General features: G+C 55.8%; 2 protein-coding genes across 3 annotated transcripts in view; both read right to left on the bottom strand.

Moving 5' to 3' along the window:
- The window catches only part of FCER1G (Fc epsilon receptor Ig), a 28,438-nt gene extending 9,360 nt beyond the window's left edge, over nucleotides 1–19,078 (bottom strand). Inside the window, exon 1 of one of the 2 annotated variants that reach the window (XM_005293771.5) lies at nucleotides 18,774–19,078. In XM_005293771.5, coding sequence (XP_005293828.1) covers nucleotides 18,774–18,828 — 55 coding nt within the window. In that variant the 5' untranslated portion in view covers nucleotides 18,829–19,078. The remainder of the gene's footprint in view (nucleotides 1–18,773) is intronic. The other variant, XM_005293772.5, reaches the window with a different exon arrangement.
- The window catches only part of NDUFS2 (NADH:ubiquinone oxidoreductase core subunit S2), a 349,529-nt gene that overhangs the window by 304,053 nt on the left and 22,742 nt on the right, over nucleotides 1–22,734 (bottom strand). The window lies entirely within an intron of this gene.

Here is a 22,734-nt window from a genome sequence, read left to right as displayed (position 1 = left end):
TGAATTCCCTCCAGTTTGGCTGCATCTTCCTGGCACTGAGGTGCCCACACCACATTCTACATGTGATCACACCAGAACTAGATAGATAGATAGATAGATAGATAGATCGATAGATAGATAGATAGATAGATGAGGTGTGTGGGGAGAGAGAGAGAGAGAGAGAGAGAGAGAGAGTGTATGGAGATAGATAGATAGATAGATAGATAGATAGATAGATAGATAGATAGATAGATAGATGAGGTGTGTGGGGAGAGAGAGAGAGAGAGAGGGTGTATGGGGATAGATAGATAGATAGATAGATAGATAGATAGATAGATAGATAGATAGATAGATAGATAGATAGGGGTGGATGGGGATAGATCGACAGACAGACAGATAACCCTGTTTGTGATGCAGTGCCTTTGCTGATGCAGCCCTTGTGCACATCTTTGCAACCCCACACCTGTCACTCCTGGTTCTCGTTACCAGGTTGCCCTGAGCCCCGCACTTAAACCAGGCTGGACAACGTGGCCCATGGGGAACCATCCCACGCTGGCCCCTTGGGGAAGGACTGGACGATCTAATGGGCCTCTGTGGATTCACACCCATTAGACCAAACAGCTGACGCAGACTAAATCACATCCCTGCGGCCAAAGGAGAGGCTCAAGTTTGTTGCTAACTAATGAAATTCCCCATTGGCCAGTGACAGACCTGGCACCCCTTCCGGACCACGTTAGGCCCTACCAATACCAGGGCTGACGTCCTGGCCCCATCGAAGTCAGTGAGAGTTTGGCCATTAACTTCAGTGGAGCCAGGATTGCACCTCAGATGCTCATGGCTCAACCGACCAGAGAGTGACTCAAAGCTCTTTGTGGGTCTATCATGTTGCTGGGAGGAACCTGGCGGCTCTGGCTTTGTTGCTAGAAATGGCTAAAGAGCTTGACACCAGACTAACAAGTTTGGAGTTATTTTAAAGTGACCCTGTGAAGGGCAACAGTCTCCAAATCTGGCCCTCCACATCCTCTAAAAATAGATGTTTACTTGCACAATATCCTCCTAGCAGAGTCAAAGAGTATCACTGGGTTTGAATAGAGATGGGATGACATTTTAGCCAGCAGGGACATTCTTGTTATACCAGCTAAAATAAGGACAATCAGATCTCATGCTTCAGGGCATTGTGCCTCACTGGTCAGGAAGGAAGTGGGCTTTCTCTTTCCTCAGAAAGATCAGGTTCTGTCCTCTGCTGGAGGCAGAATCATGGGTTGGATGGACAGGTGCTTTGATGCACTGTTTCCAGCCCTCTGTTCCTAATAGCAATGATATTATTAGCCTCTGCCCGCCTAGCGACAAACCCTCTAGTGCTGTGAGATCTCCAGTTGTCTCACCCTCTGCCCAGGACGCTGGATCTCCTGTGTTCTGGATGTGATTTGCACCTAACACAAGGAGCTGGGAGGTGTGGGAACCTCAGACCTTCCCATTAACGACACAAGGAGCTTGAGATTTTGTCCTGTTTCCTTTCATAGAAGGGACATGAGTCCAGGGCACAGTGGGGAATGCAGCATGCTGGAAGCTGGCCGAGCTCAGGGCAATAACAATCAATTTGAATGCATTGGCCCCTCAGGCCTTAAGGCCTCTGGGAGCCTTCAGAGACGATACTCTACAAATAAACCACAGAGGAAGGGCCCATGAGACCTAGTTAGGGCCTTTCGTTTTCGGTTTTTATTTTATTTAATTTTTCCCAGGAATTGATCAGTGTTTATTACTACAACAACAAAAACAGCTGAAAATCAGTGCAAAAAAAATTAATAATATTTCTGGGTAAATATCGGGGGTTCTTATGGTGGATGGAAGGGCAGGGGAAAAGCACTCTGTAGATTGACACTTTGATTAATGGAATTCAGTGTGGTTTGCTGCAGAACTAAAATAGAATTCAAAACACAATGCTATCAGCTTGAAATGTGTCCATGGTGGGCGTGAGATTCATCAGTACATTGAGATGCGCATGCACTTCAGAGCACTACTTCATGCACTACAGGATGCAGCATGGCCTAGTGGTTAGAGTGTGAATGGGCATCAGGAAATTGAATCCCCCACCTATAGCAGTTGCTCAGAGATCTAAGAGCTGAATGCACTATCAGCCCTTTGCATGTGCCTAGCAAACATATCAGCGAAACCTCCCGGTACCCACTAGGCAAGTCAGAATCATTATGCTTGCGCTGAGGCTCAGAGGGGGAGACTTAGCCAGCCAGCTGAGAGCAGACCAGAACCCAGGCGTCCTGACTCCCAGTGCACTGATGTAGCCCGCAGAGAGATCCTGGGGGCAGTTGGCTGCTATTTTTGCATGTTAGGGTGGGCAGGGATTCAGGGCACGATGTTGGTCATGCAGGGCTCCCTGGTGAAGTCAGCCTGGCCTTCCCAGAGAAAAGACATTCAGAGAAGAGAGGGAGTGGGGGAGGTCAGAGCTAACGGGGGTACAGGAGGCACCATATGGCCAGGGCAGAGAGACTTCCTAGCCTCCACCACTGTGCGCTGGGAGATGGGGGCTCCAGGAGCACCTCGTATCTGGACATAACCCCCCGAATCCCAATGGCTCTGTCGGCGGCAGTGGAGGGGGGCCACGCTGCACCTCCCTGCACTGCCTGCCCCTCGGATCACAGGTTCGTTTCATGTCTTGGAAGCCCTAATGGGGCTAGAGTCTGGTCACTCCCGGCCCGTCCACTCCCCAGCACGCTTGTCCTTCCAGCCGGAGCCCAGCTCTGGGGAGGGGGCGTTGTGGGGGAAGGTCCTAATATTGCTGCAGTGGAGCCTGACCCAGGGCACAGCAGCACTCGGTGGTTCAGACAAGTGTTGTGTGAGGTGCCCGACACAGACACAGGCACCCGGCCCCGCCACTGTGAAACCAGCTGCACAGAAAGGAAGGGTCCTGCCACCTTGGTCTCACGAGGGACTCCGATACTGAGATGAGTAGCCTCTGCCCCCTGGGCCCCCTACTTCCCTCCAGTCCCCCAAAACCACCCAGGAGAGTCCTCTTGCAGCTCAAAGCCAGAAATGGAAACCACGCCCGTGAGAGAAACTTGTCTCAAGCGCTTTAGCCAACCGGCTAGAGCGTCATGAAACCACAAGCAGCAGCAGCATCCAGGGTGTTGTGTGTGCGATCGCACCTGAGGCACTGAGCGGTAACAGGCCTCGCTGACATACAATGTCTAAACCCTCCAATCTTCTGCCTTTCCACGGGGAGGCGAGCACGCAGTGCCACTGCCAGGGCTGTGCGTCCCAGGGGCGGGTACAGGACTGCAGTGGCTTTCTCCAGCACAGGCCCTGCAGGAAATCCTGGGTCCCCCCATCTGTTCCCCACAGCAAGAGCAGGGCCCTAGCGAGGAACATGTACAAATCAGTGGGAGCTGGGGCCCCAAGTGCGGGGGCTTTAGACTGCGGTGAAGGCAGCTAGTATTGATGGTTAATTAGCTCCTGCGTCTGCTCACACTACTCATAAAGCAGCACTTTCACTCACGCAGGTCTCCGTTTGCCCGTCTCTGGCGGGGCTCAAAGCACGGTACAAACATTCTGTCTATCTGTCCATCTAACCAGCTATCTCCTCCACCCCCGTATCTAATCTATCCTCTAGCCAGCTATCCCCTCCACGCCCCTATCTAATCTATCCTCTAGCCAGCTATCCCCTCCACCCCCTATCTAATCTATCCCCTAGCCAGCTATCCCCTCCACCCCCCTATCTAATCTATCCCTTAGCCAGCTATCCCCCCCACCCCCTATCTAATCTATCCCCTAGCCAGCTATCCCCTCCACCCCATCTAATCTATCCCCTAGCCAGCTATCCCCTCCACCCCCTATCTAATCTATCCCCTAGCCAGCTATCCCCTCCACCCCATCTAATCTATCCCCTAGCCAGCTATCCCCTCCACCCCCATCTAATCTATCCCCTAGCCAGCTATCCCCTCCACCCCCTATCTAATCTATCCCCTAGCCAGCTATCCCCTCCACCCCCTATCTAATCTATCCCCATCCGCACTGCTATCTATCTCAGCACACACCCCTGTATCTTATCTAACTCTCTCTCCTAGGGTTTGTCCTGCTGCCCATCACCATGGTATCCGGGCACCGTCCATGTCCTATCACTAGTTGTAGCGAAGTCTCTGGCTCTGCTGGAGGGATGCGTGCGCTGCTGGAGGGAGGCTTTGGTTAGTTACTCTGGGGGGCTGTGTGCTTTGATGTGGGTTTTAGGGCGACAGGTAGCTGGGGTGTCAGGGTGAGAGTGCTTTTTCCGGCTGTGGTGGAAAGGCTTTCTCAAAGAGGAAGGTTTTGCAGCGTTCCCTAGAGATACTCAGACTCCGGATTGGCCAGATCTCCTCTTTGCTCCATAGCTGGATCTCCTCAACCAAGCGCACACTGCCCCAGCTCTCGCACGCTTCGTGAGCTGCGCTGCCCCAGACACTAACCAGGGTTATTCAGGGCCACCCAGAGGATTCAGGGGGTCTGGGGCAAAGCAATTTTGGGGGCCCCTTCCATAAAAAAAAGTTGCAATATTATAGAATACTATATTCTCGGGGGGGCCCTGCGGGCCCGGGGCCTGGGGCAAATTGCCCCATTTGCCCCCCCACCCCCGGGCGGCCCTGGGGTTATTCATTAGCTGCATTTCAGCGGTGCCTGCCGGCCCCAGGCAGGATCGGCCCCAGTTGCACTGGGCACTGTACACACCCGTCCAGCAGCGCGCCTGGCCCTGCCATGGAGCGCTTGATCTAACCCTGCCCAATGGCCCCAGAAGGGTGGAGGAGGTGAAGCAATGAGATGCTGCAGAAACCAGGGGCCGTGCTGGAGAAATTTGCTCCAGCACCTGGGCACGTGGGACGCTCTGCAGAGGGGAATAATGTGGGGCTAGGAAGGGGGAGAGTCAGAATGGAGAGGTAGATTGGGGCTGGGGATTTGACTCGTGCTCCTCTGTTTCCTGGAGCGGGCAGTCCCACCTCCCGGTGTGCCTGGTGGGGGGTGAGGGGCTACCCGGAGCACCGTGTCACCAGAACGGAGCTGCAGGGGAACCGAGGGACAGCACAGCTGCGCGCCTCGGCCCTGACCCCACAGAAAGCTCTGTGCTCCCTGTGGTGGTCCCTACAGGGCTGGGGCCTTGGATGCTCCCTGCTTTACACCGAGGCCTGGCTGGTTTCCTCCCCCCGCAGGGCCATGGTGTGATCGTCCCCAGAGCTGCCCACGCCCACTAGCCCCCTGCTCCCCGGCCTGTCCACCCAGGGGAGAGCGCCTCACTCAGCCCCAGCCACCTGCTCTGAGTCTCCCGCTGCTCAGGAATAGGAATTTGCGGGCCCTGAGGACTATGGAAATTGGACCTCTACCTTCCTTAAAGCACCCTCCAAACGTACTCCAGCCCAAACAGCCCCCCAAATGCCCGTTCCAGCCCACCCCACCATGAACCGCTCCCCACACAGACCCCGATGTCCCTCCCAACCCCACCCCCCAAACAGCCCCTCAAGTGCCCCTCCTACCATAAATGGACCCCCAAATTCCCCTTCCATCCCATGTACACCCTCAATAACCCTGCACCAGCCCCCATTTATCCTGACAGTCTCCACACACACCCCAAACAGCCCTGACATACATTCCACTCCCCGCAGGCCCCAGCACCTCAGCCCCACTGGACACCACCCCCACATCCCCCATATCTCAACCCCCCAATTCACCCCACCACCCCCCAACTCACCCCACTGCTTCAGTATCCCCATTACACCCCCCAACCCCAACAATGCATCCCACCACCCCCAACATTCCCCAGTCACCCCACCACCTCCTCCCACTCCCCACTCTCCCATAGCCCATCCCAGTCCCTCTTGCACCAATCCTGGGACCTTTTTGGCCACTCTTTGGTGCCCCCTAAGCTCAGCGCTCTGCTACCATCAGGGCTAAACTGGCTCTCCCCAGTCCTGACCCCCCCCCCCAGCTCTGCTCACTCCCATCACCCGCCCCACACTCACACCGCTCGGGTTTGGCCTGGCTGCCCCTCTGCCAGGACAGGGGGCGGCCGGGCCACATTTGAGCGAGTGGCATTGCAAGCTAGCACATGAGGTCATAGCACCATTCAGTTGGTTTGGGGTTTTTTTAGTGGTTGCAGGCCCTGAGCTGGTAGCCTGTCCTTGCTCATCACAGCTCTGTGCATTAGATACATCTGGACAGGTTTCTCCGCCTGCCCCACTAGGAGTGCACTGGTATCCCCAGCAGTACCAGGTTGTCCCATGACATGCCAGCAGAGGAAACGCTTGTTTTCAGTGTATCAATGGCATGGCTGTCCCCCGCCCACCGCTGGCTCATGGCCTCCACACACCACAACTTTCAGCAGGATGAGGCTGGGGCCTGGAAGCAGAGATGCTCCTTATAACAGTCTGTAATCTTGTGTTCATCCTTTTTACAAAACTATGATAAATTGTTTACAAAGTATGCTTTGTGACGTGTCCTTAGAAAACTCATAATTCGCTGATCATTATTGTCTTGGTAAAATATGTGTGGCAACAATGTATGTAAAGTTATAAGATTCTCTTGTATGATGTTGCTAAGGCATATTTCAAATCTGGGCAAGCAGCCCAAACTACTTCCTGAGGCTTTGTCTACACTAGCACTTTTGTCAACAAAACTTTTGTCAGCCAGGGGTTTGAAAAAAACATCCCCCTGACCAACATAAGTTTCACTGGCAAAAGTGTCAGTGTGGACAGCACTATAACGGCTCTCCTGCCGACATAGCTAATGCCGGTCATTGCGGGTGGTTTAATTATGCTGGCAGGAGAGCTCTCTCCCGCCAGCATAGAGTGGCTACCTGGGAGACCTAACAGTTGCACAGCTGTAGCAGTATGCTGTTCCACTGTAAGGTCTGTAGTGTAGACATAGCCTCAGAGACAAAAGGCAGTCAGATTCCTCAGCCAGTTGTCAACAAAATCAGATGGGCCATCACCTGAGTAAGCAGCCATTCTTTGGCAGGAAGAAGGGTGTGAGTAAGAAATTTACATCTTGGCAATCAAACAGCTGGCGGGGAGGATACTGTGTAGATAGACTGTCTGTCACCTGAACCCCAGCTGAAGAGCAGATTAGCAGCTGAAAGGAGTACCAGAAAAGAGGAAGAAAAGATATAAAAATGAGGACCACACACCCCAAATAATCTCTCCCTTCATCTCTACTCATGGCATCAACAACATTTGAAAGACAAAGAAAGCATCATTGAAATGGGGGAGGTCTCCTGGCTGGGGAGGAATCCTGCCAGACTGCTGTGAGCACGTGGTTTTGAATTCCCTTAGCTTGTTAAGTTAGGTATTAGTTTGTGTTTTACCTTTTAGTTCTCTGTAACCAATTCTGACTTTTATGTCTCGTTACTTGTAATCTCATAAAATCCATCTTTCTGTAGTTAATAAACTTGTTTTATTGTTTGATCTAAACCAGTGTGTGCTTGGATCGAAGTGTTTGGGAAACTTCATTTGAGATAACAGGGCCTGTGCATAGCATTTTCTATTGATGAAATGATGGACTTTCTAAGAACTTATATTGTCCAGGAAGAAAGAGCTGAACAGTGTAAGATGCACATTTCCAGGGACAAGTCTGGGACTGGGAAGTTGCTAGTGTCACTTTGCAATAGAAATCAGGAGTGGCTGGCTAGAAGCACTCATATATCTCTGCTGGGGGTAACGTACATGCTAGAGGCTGTGTGTGAGCAAGGCCAGGAGTGGCTGCTCTCACAGCAAAGCAGTGTAAAAGGCACTCACGTTTGGAGAATTAAGGGGACACCGCTGTTCAGCTATCCAGATTGTACTCTGAGGAAAGTCACACTTCTGGTTTCAGGTCCCAACCCCAGCTGCATCGCTCACCCCACCTCTGCAGCCTTTCCTGGTGGGACACTGGCCCGAACTAGGCAGGGGGACATCCTGGCCCTGCTGAAGTCAATGGGAGGTTAGCCCCGGAGCAGGGTCTGTATTAGGGACAATGCTGCGTGTGAAGGATTTCAGCACTTGTTGTCGCTGTTTGAGACATGACAGCATCCTTCCTCCTTATCAGCACTGGGAAGCTGCTCAGAGCTTTATCTGCTGGCTCTGAAATGTATCCAGAACTGGCTCCCCAGGGCCCAGGGCCTTTTCTGTTTAGTCTCTGCCAACATTCAGGCAGGTGAAATTTTGTTCCCACCCATGTGCCAGGGCAGGGACCTTGTGATGCTGCTTGGGCAGCTGCCTTGGGGTGCTGGGGGTGCTAGGGAGGGATTGTGTGGGGGGAGGGAAGTATCATAGCAAAGAGGAGCAGCAGACAGAGAACAGGCAGCAGTGCCAGCAGGTTACACCACGGGCTGCACTTCAGTTACATGTTGCTGTCTGGAAGTCTCCCCGAACTCCCAGGTAATGCGGCAGGGAACAAACACTTAGTGCCAGCCCCCAGGGACGGTGCCACCACCATGAGCACCTGGGCACCTCTGGCCACTTGGCCACTCAGGGCCGGTGTCAACTTACACGGGGTGGCAGCAGCAGCCCATGAAGAAGCGGGGCCAGAGCCGGCAAGCAGGAGAGAGCATGGCTGGGCAGCGCTGGGCAGGGGAGCAGCTCTGTGAGAGGTGAGGCAGGCCCCACCCTGGAGCGGGATCAGCCATGTGACCAAGTGAGGAGAGGCAGCTCCCGAGGCCACAGGCACTGGGCTGGCCAGCGGTTGCTGTTTCATCCCAATGAGGCGCTTCTCTGCTCCCTCCCATGCAGCCAGCCCCGGGGCACTGACTGCCTTGGGCTGGTTACCTCAAGTCACTGGGAGGGAACCTGTCTGCTTTGCAGCAATAAGCCAGGAACAGCTGCTTCCTGTCAGTGATGGGGGGGTGGGGCTCGGTGGCGCATTCAGCACAGAACGTGTGTCACCTGCTGCTGCAGGGAGCTGTCAGGGTGGTGTCGTCAGAGGCCACCTTACAGCGCATTGCTGGGAAACGGTAAAGAAATCTGCTGGCTCTTCCCCCAGACCCTGGGCCACAAGTCGCTTTGGGGCCTTGCACAAAGGGACCTCTGCAGAGGTGGGTCTGGGAAGCACCTTCACCCAGCGTGGTCACCACTGCAGAAGGGCCTGAGTCTCATTGACGGTCCCAGGGAAAGTCAATAGACCAGCTATGGGACGCAGCCAACTTCGAAAATGTTACCGGGTGTCTTTGCACCTTCCCTAGACAGGATCCTGACCACACTGCTTGTGTGTGTGTGTGAGAGAGAGAAAGAGAGAGTGTGTGTGTGTGTGTGTGCGCGCGCGCGCACACACAGGTACGTGTTGTTGACTAATATACGCTGGGCTGGCAGATATCTATCTATCTATCTCACATTACCAATAGTGTATTATCCGCACCATACGGATATCAGTGTGTATTAAGCACATAATTGTGATATAATACAAGTTATATCTCTTAAATTGGCCTCTGCGTTTTATGTACCCCTGCTCACTTGTGCTACGTGTCCCTTAGGGTGACCAGACAGCAAGTGTGAAAAATTGGGACGGGGGTGGGGGCGTAATAGGAGCCTATATAAGAAAAAGCCCCAAATATCGGGACTGTCCCTATAAAAACGGGACATCTGGTCACTATAGTGTCCCTTAATCTCTTGCAATCACTGAAGTAAGTGTTGGCATAAGTCCACAGGGAAGCTGTCAAGCCCAGGACGGGCGAGTTACCATAGCAACAGGCATGCGCCCGAAGGTCCCAAAGGAAAAGCCAAGACATGACTGTTCTCCCCTGGTACAGACCTAGGAGTTCCTGCACGCCCTCGGGAACCTGGAGTGCAGGAGCTCAGAGCAAAGATCAGGGGGACACCACGGTACCACAAAAACAAGGTAGGAAGCCGACTGGTTAAATCTAGTTTCAGACAACGCACATAGGCCCTGTTACCAGTGGCTGATTAACACACAGTCTCATGGGGCCTGTGCTCAGGGGCCTCCGCCAATTTGGGGGCCCCAGACTCCAGCCACTGGGCTTTGGGCTCAGGCCCCGGGATCTGACCGCGGGGCTTCGGGATCTGGCTGTGGGCTCTGGCCCTGGCCTCATCCCCCCACTCTCCCCTGCCAGTGCCCCAGCCTCTGCTGCCTACTCTGGTACCAAGTCTTTGTCCAGGTGGTGGCAGGCTTTGTCTCCCGGCCACAGGGCCCTGGGCTCTGGCCCTGAGCTCACCAAGCCCCCGCATCGCCCCTGGCCCACGTTGCCACCTCTGGCCCCATGGGGCTTCGGGCTTTCGGGCTCCCACCCCTGCCATTTGGCAGTGGGGGCTAGCCTCAGGCTCCCCTAGCCCCCGCTGCCCAGGGCCAGTGCAACCATTTAGGCGACCGCTAGGTCGCCTAGGGCGCTAGGATTTGGGGGGCGCCATTTTCTTCAGCAGCGACCGCGGCAGCCGGATCTTTGGCTGCCCCGGTCGCCGCCGGCACTTCGGCGGCAGCTCAATCGCGCCGCTTCATTCTTCTGCAGCAATTCGGCGGCGGGTCCTTCGCTCCCTCTCTTCCTCTTCGGCAGCAGCTCAAAGAGGAAGAGAGGGACTGAGGGACCCGCCGCCGAATTGCCGCCGAAGACCCGGATGTGCCGCCCCTGTCCATTGGCCGCCCCAGGCACCTGCTTCCTTCGCTGGTGCCTGGACCCGGCCCTGATTCCACCATCGCCTCTGGCTCCCACTGCCTCCCTACCAACCTCCACATCCAAAGCTTAATGTGTCCTCAGGCTTGCCGGGGCTGAGTATGTCTGCTGTGAAAAGTAATATCTGTATGTTTGTTATTGTCACTTTTTCACAGCAGACAGTAGCTACCTGGGAGGCTGGGAAAACGAGTATTAACAGACAAGGATCACTTGTCACAGCAGCAGACTTAGCAAGTCTAAAAACAACTGATTCCTGTAACACTAGTGTTGTCCAGATTAGCAGGGAACCCCTGTGTGTTCTGGTATGGATTATATCTAGCCAGATTCATTTTCTATGTGGAAAAATTGAGCAGTTAATTTAGACATAATGAACTAGGATCTGATTTGCTTCATTATTAACGCAGTGTGTAAACATTGAGTGGAGTCTTTGTGTTAATGCATTTTGATACATTCGTGTTTTAATGGGGCGTGGGGCGGCCAAATGTTCTTTGTGCCCAGGACCCCAATAAATCTTAATCCACCGCTGTCTGCTACTGGTAAAGAGATAGGACATAACAAGAGGGCAATAGGATGTACCTTGGGGAGCCACCTTCTGGGTACAGGGAATGTAACGACACTGCCCAAGGCGGCTTCCCAGAGGCTGCGATCGGAGTGAACTTTCTTCCAGAGGTATATTATTATTGGCTCATAGTAATAACCCTGACTGACATTATTATTTGGTCTCTTGAACATATTTAGTAACAAGCCAAAGCATGGGCAAGCAACTGACTATACAAATTATCAACAGTGTGTGTATAAGTGTGCATGTGTGCACACAGGCGTGGGTGTATATGCATGCACACAGGTATGTGTCTGTGTGCATGCACAGGTGTGTGTCTGCTTGCATGCAGGTCTGTGTGCACACAGGCACATGTGTATGTGTGGGGGGGGGTATGTGCATGCAGGTGTGTGTGTGTATGGGTATGTGTGCATGCATGCACACAAATATGTGTGTGTATGTGTGCATGCAGGTACGTGTGCACGCACTAAGGTATTTGGGTGTGTGCATGCAGGTATGTTTGCGTGGGTGGATGTGTACATGCAGGTACATGTGCATATATGGCTGGGGGGTGTGCACAGGTGTGTGTGTGTGTGTGTGCATGCCGTCACACAGGTATGTGTGTATATCTGTGTGCACACACGTGTGCGCTTGTGTATGAAATCATCACTTCATAACCTCTGTGCACTGCCCAGACAGTGACCCCTCCAGTCCACCCAAATGAGCCTTATGCATTTCTGTCTTTGCTGTCAGACCTCTCGCTCTCTCGCACACGCACTCTCACTCTCTCACACATGCACGCTCACTCACTCTCGCTCTCTCGCACATGCACTCTCACTCTCTCGCATATGCACTCTCGCTCAGTCTCTCTCTTGCTCACTCGCTCTCTCGCACATGCACTCTCGCTCTCTCGCACATGCACTCTTGCTCACTCTTGCTCTCTCACACATGCACTCTCTCGCACTTGCACTCTCGCTCGCTCAGTCTCGCTCTCTCGCTCTGGTTTTGGACTCTCAGTCAGGTCAGGTTTGTCACTGATATAATCCAGACACCAGGAAACACAGGAGCTCAGCAGCAGGACGGGTACGACAAAGGGAGTTGGCCTGAACATCAGCCAAACACAGCGCAGGTGCTTGGCAGAAATCGCACACAAGGGAAAGCCCAGCAGCTCAGCTCCAGCGCTCTGCTGGTACAGCAGGGGCAGAGACAGGCTGCAGCAGCGTCCTCCTCATCCCAAGTACAGAGAGGGCTCCCCCACCACTCTCTGCACAGAGGTGCCTGCTACAATACCTCATTTCCAAAGCAGTAAGGAAAGGGGGTGTCAGGATGTGGTCTAGTGCAGGGGTTCTCAACCTTTTTCTTTTTACCCCCTCCCCGCCCCCAACGTGCTATAAAAACTCCATGGCCCACCTTCCTGGGCCATAGTAACTGGTCTTCTGCATTTAAAAGCCAGGGTCGGCGTTGGGGGGTAGCAAGCAGAGCAATTATCTGGGGCCCCACGCCACAGGAGGCCCCCATGAAGCTATATTGCTCAGGCTTCAGCTTCAGCCCGGAGTGGTGGAGCTCAGAACCGTGGGCTTCAGCCCCATGTGGTGAGTCTTTGGCTTTCTACCCTGAGTCTAATGCAGGCCCTGCTACGTGGGAGGAGCCATCAGCGGACGTAGATTCTATTTCTGGCTCTGGCCCTGCTTTGTGCCTCAGTTTCCCCATCTGTAAATTAGTGCTACTAACACCAAGCCCCTTCCCCAAGGGTTCAGTTTGGTATTGCGTCAAAGCTGCTCAGACTCCTGCAGGCAGGAGGTGCCGCAGAAGGGCACAGGGTGCGGAAGCTACCCAATGCCTTCCTTTGGATATTAAAGACCATCTTTGGTAAGAGCTCTGTAATCCCTGCCAGTTGGCCCAGAAGGGGTTGGAGGCGGCACTCCCCCGGCCTAAGGGCTGTGCCAGCAGCGGGCGAGGTGGCGTGATCAGGGCACCCTGGCTCCCCTCTCCCCACATGTAAGTGCAGGACCCTGGCAAGGAAAGGGCACCTTGCGCCACGAAGGGCTTTGCTGGAGCACTCAGAGGAACATGTCAGCCCAGCGCTGCTCGGTGCCAGATACCATGCGCGTGGCCCTCACGCAGGGGCTGTAACGGCTCTAGTCATAACAGTGAGACTCTGCCCGTTAGCAAAGGCTTTTCCTGGCCATCCCTGGCTGACTGAGCCGCCTCCCTCCTGCCGCTGGGCTGCCTGGCACGGGCAGGGGTCTGACTGGCAGGGAGGGAGGAGACTTGAGATAGCGGCAGAGCTAGGAACACAGGCGTCCTGGCTCTGCAGGCCACGATCCACCCACTAGAGCCCGGCATCTTTTGGCCCTTGAGGGCCTTTTCTCCCCCATTCCTCAGCGAGGACAGGGCTGAGACCCCCCAGCTTGGGGTGGATGCTATCAAGCCCTCTCCTCTAAATCCCAAGCTGTTTTCAACCCCCTTGCCAGGCCTTAGCCAGCACGTATCCCTGCCACTCCGTCACTGCTGGGGCTTGTCGTGCTGGACAGGACACAGCAGTGGGTGTGCCGTGGGCGGCCGGGGGAGTGCAGGGAACTCACTGTGCTGCTCGTGGCTAGAGCAGTGCAGACCCCAGCAGCTTCTGCCATGGGGGCAGCCCCGGAATTTGGGGGTTGAACCAACCCAGTCTGCAAGTTTCCCCTGGTTTGGGATGATGGGGGCCCTTGAAATCAGACACCAGCCAGGCTGGCTGGTCTGTGCTGTCACCCAGTCGGGGGCTCCTCGGTGCACATCACACTCTCTTGGGCAGGGTTGTGGGGAGATGGGCCCCACAGCCCACCTGGTCCCTGTGGTTAAGCCTGAGCTCATCCCGTTATCCCAGCCAAACTGATAAAGCAGCTACTGGTGGGCACATGAGGGCAGCTGCACTGCAGAGAAGCCCACTGGAGCACCCAGTACCTTGCCATGGCAGTGTATCCGTAAAGGTAGGGAGGCCCCAGGCCCCACCCGGGCAGACCCCACAATGCTGCTGCAAACAGCTTCCCCAGATACCCTAGGAGATCCCACAAACACCCTGTCCTCAATCTGACCCCAGGAGCTCAGTCTGTCTTTCAGCCTCCCTCACAACACACCTAGGAAGGAAGGAACCATCCCCATTTTACTGATGGGAAACTGAGGCCCAGAGAGACCAGGCAGTGAGGGAGTCTGTGGCCAAACTGGGAATTAAACCCAGGGCTCCCAAGTCGTAATCCAGCCTCCTCCCAGGAAGTGTGGCTGCCGGCTCCTGCTGAGGTCCGCAGCTGAGCGTCCAGGGCTCTCGGCCACCCGCTGGCACAGCGACTGCAGGGGCTGATGTGTGACAGGAACCAGACTTGGCCATAACCCAGCACTTTGGAAACGCTGGATCTCAAAGAAGCCTGAACAAAGGGCCCGATCCTGCAGGGCTCTGCGTGCCCCACAGGATCAGACCCCCAGGTCACACACTGGGGACGGCTGGTGTGAAGGGCTCTAGCTGGGAACCCAAAAGCAAAGAGAGAGAAAATGGAGCTACACTGCGTGGGCTGGAGCAGGGGCCTGAGACAACAAGCTCACTTGGTACACGATCCTCCCTGTAGCCTGAGAGATCTGGGCCTGGGTCTCCGTCCCGGCCCCACTCTACGGGTGTGGGACAGGGAGCTGGTTAGATGGGCCCTCGGACTCTGGCAGCAGCAAACAGCTTCAGTTCTAGCGCCTGGACTCGCTTCATTTCCTGCTTCTGGAAGCTCCTGGCCCAGAGACTTTTCTGGACTCCTGGGGCTGACTCTGGTTTCACCGGCTCCTCTGCAACTCGCGGGTGGCTGCGGGAGAGACCTGAGAGTCCCCAGCCGAGCTCTGAGGGCCGAGCCGCCATCTCGCTCACTGCGCTGGCAGCCCCACTGGGCGCGGGCAGGGAGAGAGGCATTTGCTGTAGGGAAGATTAGCCAGCGCCAGCTGATGGGCCCTGCTCAGCACAGGCCATTGGGGCAGGAGTGAATGCAAGGACTGCAGTTCCCATTTAGGGCCAGTCCCAAGCGGGGAGCCAGAGACGGCGGCTGGGCCATGTAGCCAGTGGTGGGGAGGGAAGAGAGAGCCTGGCAGGGAAATGCGCTGGGCACTAGTAGGGGGACTGGGCTAGAAGAGAAATGACCTGTACTGCTCTTCGGGGATGCTATTATTATCCCTCTCCTGTGCACCACTACCCCGTATGTTCAGGCTCAGAGGCTCCTATTGTAATTAGCAATAATTAACAATGTCTCCCTCCACTCCCAACCCCCCTCTCTACAGTTAGCACCTGAAATGGACTGAGAGGGGCAGCCTAGGGCATTTGTGAGCTCATGGGCTGAAATCCCAGTGGCAGCTTTGCTCGTGGCTCCAGTGGAGTTGGATTTATCGCAGGGCACCTTTCTCTGCTGGGACTAAATCAATGAGGAATTGATGGGAAAGGATTCATAGATTCCAAGGCCAGGAAGGACCATTGTGCTCATCTAGTCTGACCTCCTGGGTAACCCAGCCCAGAGACCTGTCCCCAGATAATTCCTAGAGCAGAGCTGTTTGACAATTCTTAGATCAAGATTCTCTGTGATGGAGCATCCGTCAGCACCCTTGGTAAGCTAGTCCAATGGTTAATTACTCTCACTGTTAAAAATTTACACCTTATTTCCAGTGTAAATTGGTCTAGCTTCAACTTCCAGCCATTGGATCGTGTTCGACCTTTCTCAGCTAGACTGAAGAGCCCGTTATTAAGTATTTCTTCCCCAGGTAGATATGTATAGATATTTACCCTTAGCCTTCTCTTTGTTAAGCTAAATAGACTGAGCTCCTTGTGTCTCTTGCTACAAGGCAGGTTTTCTAATCCTTTAATCATTCCTGTGGCTCTTCTCTGCCCCCGCTCCAACTGATCAACATCCTCCTTGAATTGTGGACACCAGAACTGGACACAGGATCCCAGCAGCGGTCACACCAGTGCCAAACAGAGGTAAAATAACCTCTCTGCTCCAAATTGAGATTCCCCTGTTTATGCATCCCAGCATTGCTTTAGGTCACCACATTGCACTGGGAGCTCATGTTCAGCTGATTATCCACCACGACTCCCAAATCTTTCTCACAGTCCCTGCTTCCCAGGATCGAGTCTCCCATCCTGTAAGTACGGCTGCACTCTTTGTTCCTAGCTGTGTGCATTTACATGTAGCCATATTAAAACATATTGTTTGCTTGTGTCCAAGTACCAAGCGATCCAGATCACTCTGTGTCAGTGACCTGTCCTCTTCATTTACCACTGCCCCAATTATTGTGTCATCTGCAAACTTTACGAAGGATGATTTTATGTTTTCTTCCAGGTCATTGATAGAAACGTTAAACAACATAGGGCCAAGAACTGATCACTGCAGGACCTCACTAGAAACACACCCGCTCAATGACGATTCCGCATTTACAATGACAATTGGAGACCTATCCGATTTTTAATCAAACTGTCATGCAGTATCACGCCAAACACCTCACAGAAGAGTTAGGACGATTACATCAACACTGTTACTTTTATCAACCAAACGTGTAATCTCATCAAAAACAGATATCCCATTCCTTTGACAGGATCTACTTTCCATACAGCCGAGCTCCCAAGTCTGAGTCTGGAATCCCGTCCCTGGGTTTGTTTGGATCCCGAGTGAGGATCCCTTCTCAACCCTTCCAGCTTCAAAAGCCAGAGGCAGAACACACACATCATGGGCAAGGGGTTACACCCATCCCGTGGCCAGGCTGGCTTCCCATTCTTATTTAACCACTCCCTCCCCTCATACACCCTGCTCCCGTTCCCCAGCCAGGGCCCATCCACCCATTCCCCAGATCTCAGGGGGAGACAGTGGAGTGATTCAGTCAATCGGCTGGCAGCGAAGAAGGGTGTTCCAGGACCCGGTGCGATGCCTTCGGATGGCACCCCTAGAATGCTTCCATATTCCAGACACACTGGGCTGGGGGGGGGGGAGCTCAGGAGGGGGCATCTGGGATGGGCAGGAAAAGAAGGGGAAGATCCCAAAGTACTTCCCACACTGGGTCCCAGCAGCCCCACAGGGGTGGGGCAGCCAGGCGACGATCCCATTGCAGGCAGCGATAGGGAGGCGGGGAAATGTGGGAGGGAGGATTTCTGTGCAAACCCTGACTTTTCAGAGAGTGCCCCAGGATCTGCAGGGTCCAGGCTGAGGGAACAGGGCTGGGGAGAGGGTCTCAGCCCAAAGGGGAGACGCTAGAGAAAAGGGGAGGCTTCTCCATTGAGAGAGGGTCTATGACACACACGTGTGCCGAGATGGGGTTGGCAGAGGGGCCGTGTGGGGCAGAGGGGGGTCAAGGCAAGCTGCATGGGGCTGAGCAAGGATGGCAGGGAGCTGGGAAGTGATTCCCCCAGTCCTAGAGCTGGAACCACCCTGGCTCTGGGCACGTCTGTGCCCGAGTGACGGGAGCCCTCGGGGTAGGGTGACCAGATGTCCCGATTTTATAGGGACACTCCCAATATTTGGGGCTTTTTCTTATATAGGCTCCTATTACCCCCCACCCCCACCCCCTGTCCCGATTTTTCACACTTGCTGTCTGGTCACCCTGCCTCGGGGAGCAGCCGGCCTGCGGGATTGTTACTGAGGCTGACTGTGGAGAGCCTGGGGCCTGCAAATGCCGACGTGCAAACAAGGGCCAAGGGAACTGGCCCCACCCCAGCCCGGCTTCCCCTGGAACGTAACTCAGGACAGCAGCTGTCAGCAGGGCCTGGGCAGGGGTCTGTGCCCAGCCGGGGGCTCAACACTGGGTCTTTGCCCCACTCCAGGGCCACAGCTGCGCGTGGAGCTCCCATTAACAAGCCAAGTGAAACCATCTGGGTGTCATAGGGGCTGCTCGGCAGGGGGATCGCTCATTTGGGTGTGACTGGCTTCCACTTGCCACTGGCCCCAGCCTGCCCTGGGAGCTGCTCGGAGGGGTTTCACTTTCAGCACAGGGTGTCCAGCCTCGCAGCAGGAGGCGGGTGCAGAACAAAGCAAGAAGCTGCCCCCAGAACTGCCCCTAGTTAAAACTCAAGCCAAAGCACGTTGCTGTCCTGTGCCACTGGCAGGACGGCCCTGGAGGCGCCGGTTTGGCGCAGGCCCCTTTGCCTCAGGGCCGCCCCCAGCGCTGCGCGACCCCTGAGACGCCAGTCCTGCCAGTCAAACCTGCACTCGGCCCCCTTTCCAGGCCCCTAAAAGCCTCCAAGGGTCTTAGTCACCAACTCCTTCAGGTCTGAAGAACGAGCACTGCCTCGTTAGAGGCGCCCGGCCCAGCGCTGGCTCCTCCAGAGCCAGAGAGGAAAGCAGCCCCCCACCCCCACCGCAGAGCCCACACACCCCGGGCCCCGTGTTCAGAACCAGCCCTCGAAAGGCTCCCCAGGCGCAGGGTCGGGCAGGACCCAGCGAGGCCCAATCACGGGCTCAGGCCTGCTCCCGGCCAGGTGCCGCCTCCTCCGGCTCTTGGGCTTTTGAAAGACTCGGGGCCTCATCCCCGGCCTTGCCGAGCCCCTCCCCGAGGTTGCGCTCAGCTTGCCCTGCACACGAGGCCTACCCCTGCGGGAAAGGCCAGAGCCCTGGGGCCACCCGCGATGCCCCCCGCCCCTACCTGCGCCTTCAGCCCTGAGAAGCAGCACCAGGCCGGCCACGAGCCACATCTTCATCCTGGTTGGCGGGGTCAAGCCAAGGAGCCCCCGCACGAGTCCGATCGCTCTCTCGCTGGGGCTGGGATGGCAAAGGCAGCAGCGACTGCTCCGATCCGGCTGCTCGGCGGAGACGCACTGTCCGGTGTGAGCTGGGTTCTGCGATTGACTCAGCAAGACGCCCCACAACCACAGAGCAACGCCTTCCTGCACTCACCACTCGCTCCTTAACTCTTCACACGGCCAAGCCCTGCAAAGTTCCCTTTTCTCCAGGCTGTGGTTGCATTAGGGAACTAGCCAGGGTTCACATGGGCCCAGGTCCCTTCCCAGAAGGGGCAGGGTGGGAGCCCACTGGTAATTGCTCAAGCACTGGCGGAGCTGTGTATCCAACGGCTGGGTGATGCCATTGACCCAAGCCACTGAGGGGCCCTTTGGGGCTGGTTAGGGCTCAGATGGGGGGCTAGTGCCTCAGGCTGGTTTGAATCCGTCCCGGCACGGCTCTTGCCAGGCTCCATCCCAGCGCCCGTGTGGTCCCCCTAGCTAACACTCTCAAAGCACTGCGCTCTGCCCTGGGGGCTGCTGGGTTTCAAGCCAGGTTCCTGGAGAGGTGGCGCCCAGAGCCGAATGCCACGGCTGGGTTTGACCTAGCCCGGGTGGGGTCGTTCACACCTCACGCCATGGAGTCGCAACAGATCCAGTCCAGCACATTGCTGAGGGGCTCTGCCCTTCCCACAGGGCGTGGCCCAGCCCCCAGCTCCTCACCAGCCGCCCCCGGCTCCAGACTCGGCGCACAGGCCGCGTCCTTCCTAACCTCTAGGCCTCAGGACCAGAGTGACCTGCCCCTGCCCTGGTGCCCTGCCTGGCAGGGGCCCATTCCCTGCTAATCAGAACCAGGCTGGGGCCAGAACTGTCTGCCTCCCTCCCTGTGGCTGCCTCAAGCATCCTTTGCCAAGCCCCATGGCCAGCCTGTGCCCTCTCCTCTCCTCCGCAGCTGGGCCTGGCTACTCTGGGCTGGGCATGGGGGCCCTAGCTCCAGCTAACTGGACTCTCCTTAACTCTCTTGGGTTCTGACTGGACGCGGACCCTCCCCTGGGGTCCTAGGAGGAGGCTAAAGGCATTCCCGCCCAGCATGCCTGGCTCACACGGGCTGCAGGACAAGCAGGATCAGGCCCTGGGGCTGTGCAGCAAATCCAACTTTCAAGGGAAAAAACAAGTCTTTTAAAAAAAATCTGTTAAAATCGTGCCCCACCCTGAAGGGTCTGCGCCCCCTGGGGAGCCTGGTGGGGGCAGAAATGCAGCAGCTGGTGAGAACAGGGGGGTTGGAGAAAGAAGGCTACAGGCACTCCTTGTGGCCCCCCACCACAGGGCCTGGGTGACACACCCACTGAGCTGGGGAAGCAGCTGGTTACCACAGGTCTGACAGAGCTGTGACAAACACAATATTATCTCTGCATGTGACATCCTAGAGCGGCTTTATCTTGGCATCAGTTTCCAGGGCTCAGAGGAAATGCCCATCTGCAGCCAGAGGCATTTGCACGAGTTTGCAGCGCTCCGGATCCTCTAGGGGCGCTGGGCGCTCGCCCGCACGGCCCTGGAATGGTCACAGAATCCACCCCCAGCCACAGGCACCAGCATTTCGGCTTCTAAAAAGGGGCCCCAGCCCTCAGGACTGAAAACGTGCCGTGAGCATAACCGGCAGCGTCAGGGCAGTAACTGAACTTCGTGGCTCCCACCCCCTGCCCCCAAGAGCTGGGTACCCACATTGGGACTGAGACCAGCCCCAGGAGTTTCACAGGAGCCAGCTCCAACCAGCGCAGCCAGCGTTCGCTGGTTGGGAGCCCTGGGCACCCCACACTGGTGTCCCAGGATATTTAATCCAGCCTGAGTCTAGCCCAGTGCTGGAGTGGCCCCGAGGCTCCTGCCCCCTCCCCACGGCTCCGCTGCTCCCAACCGTGCCACGAATGCATCTCTATGGTGCATGGCCCCGCCGAGGGGGTCAGGAGCTGATCAAAGGGACTTGGGGAGGGGGCGTAAAGCAGGATTCCAGGCAGCTGTATTTATCCGCCCACATACACACTGTTTGGTTTGTGCCCATCCCTGAGCCGGACAGTGGGACAGGCGTCATGCTGGGCTCTCGCCCTTCAGCCTGAGAGGAGAATTGCAGCCCCCAGGGGGGAGCTGAAACATTGGTGTCCCCCCTCCAAGCACCTCCCCCTGCACATGCCTGCTTTACCACCTCTGACACATGGCATAACACTGAGATCCCAGCCTGGGAAGGGGAAGGAAGGGCCCTGACCATGAGTCACCATCAGCACAGCCAGTTCCCACTGGCACCAGGACAGGGACCTGCAGGCTCAGGTCCTTCTGCTGCCCCCAGCACTAGGCAGTGGCATGCCAGCCAGGAGCCCTCAGACCCTGCCTCTGGGACGAGGATTTTACCTTCCAGATACCAGACAGAGGAATGGCTTTGGGAGCTCCTGGGGGGAGTGGTGGGGGGTGGCTCTCTCACTAGGCCCGGGCTAAGGTGTTGAACCTGTAACAAAGGGCTCATCTTTCTCACCCGTGTCTTGCTGCAGTGCACCGAGTGCAGGTGTCTTCATTATCGTCCCACTACAATCCTGCCCCTTGCACTCGCCAGCTGCCTGGCACCAGCTCTCCAGCCGGGACCGCACCTGATGGCTGGCAGTGAGCCACAAGACGGCCCGTCCCTCTGCCCACACACAGCTGGCCACCTGGGCTTCAGAGAGCCCCATCTGAGCCCCCACAAACCACGGATCCCAGGCCATGCTGCAGCTAGCAGCGCCCCAGTTCCAGGTCTTCATCCCCTGCCGAGCAGATCCGTGGAACAGACGCTGCAAAGGCTGGCACATGAGCGAGTGCACCCCCAGCCTCCTGTGGGAGCACATCAGGCCTGGGCACTCTGTGCCACTGGCTGGCCCCCCAGGTGCAGCTGCCAGGGTTGGGTTTCCATAGAGTTCAAAGCCAGCAGGGACCATTCTGGTCCTCTGCTCTGAGCTCCTGTTAACACAGGCCTGAGAACGGCCCCCAGCCATTGGTGCTTGGCCTAGAGCAGATCTCACAGAGACCCCCAGCCTAGATTTAAAGACTCCAGCCGAGGGAGGATGCGCCGTGTCTCCCGAGGCCACTCGTATGTTACCTTCACTGATGAAAAGCTGCACCTTATTTCTAATCTGCATTTGCCGTCCTTGGGCAAGAAGAAATACCTGACAGTCAGGCCCTTAGAGACTGATCAGGTCACCTCATAAGTGCTGATCGTACCCCAGGAAAGTCAAGTGTCCTTCCCCGCTCCCTCAAGCAGGTTTCCCAGCCCCTAAATCATTCCTGCAGCTCTTTTCTGAGCCCCTTTCTAAGCTGGCACTGGCCTGTTGGCAGGGTGGGGTTCGGCCCTGGACACAGGATGCAGCAAGTAGCGACAACTGCCGTCTCCAGAGGAGATACCACCTCCCTACTCCCGGATCTACCCAGGAGGAGTGCAGCAGCTCACGCAGCTAGAGCAGCACCCTGGCAGCTCAACTTCAGCTGGTTCCCCACATCCTTTCCAAAAAAACAACAAGGAGTCTGGTGGCACCTTAAAGACTAACAGATTTATTTGGGCATAAGCTTTCGTGAGTTAAAACCTCACTTCTTCGGATCCGAAAGCTTTTAACTCACGAAAGCTTATGCCCAAATAAATCTGTTAGTCTTTAAGGTGCCACCAGACTCCTTGTTGTTTTTGTAGATACAGACTAACACGGCTACCCCCTGATACTTGACACATCCTTTCCAGTGTCCCCCATTCCAACCCAGCTTCCCTTTGCCTCTGTGTGACCCAGACTGTGTTCCTAGCTGCACGGCCTTGGACACGTATCGCTCCAACCCCTGACCAAAGGATCCAGCCGGTGCCACGTACGGCACCTGGCACGGGTT

The sequence above is a fragment of the Chrysemys picta genome, chromosome 20 (assembly GCF_011386835.1).
Source record: "Chrysemys picta bellii isolate R12L10 chromosome 20, ASM1138683v2, whole genome shotgun sequence".
NCBI classification, from domain to species: Eukaryota; Metazoa; Chordata; order Testudines; family Emydidae; genus Chrysemys; species Chrysemys picta.
The sequence above is the reverse complement of the archived record's forward strand: the minus strand, read 5'-3'. Positions and strand labels throughout refer to the sequence as shown.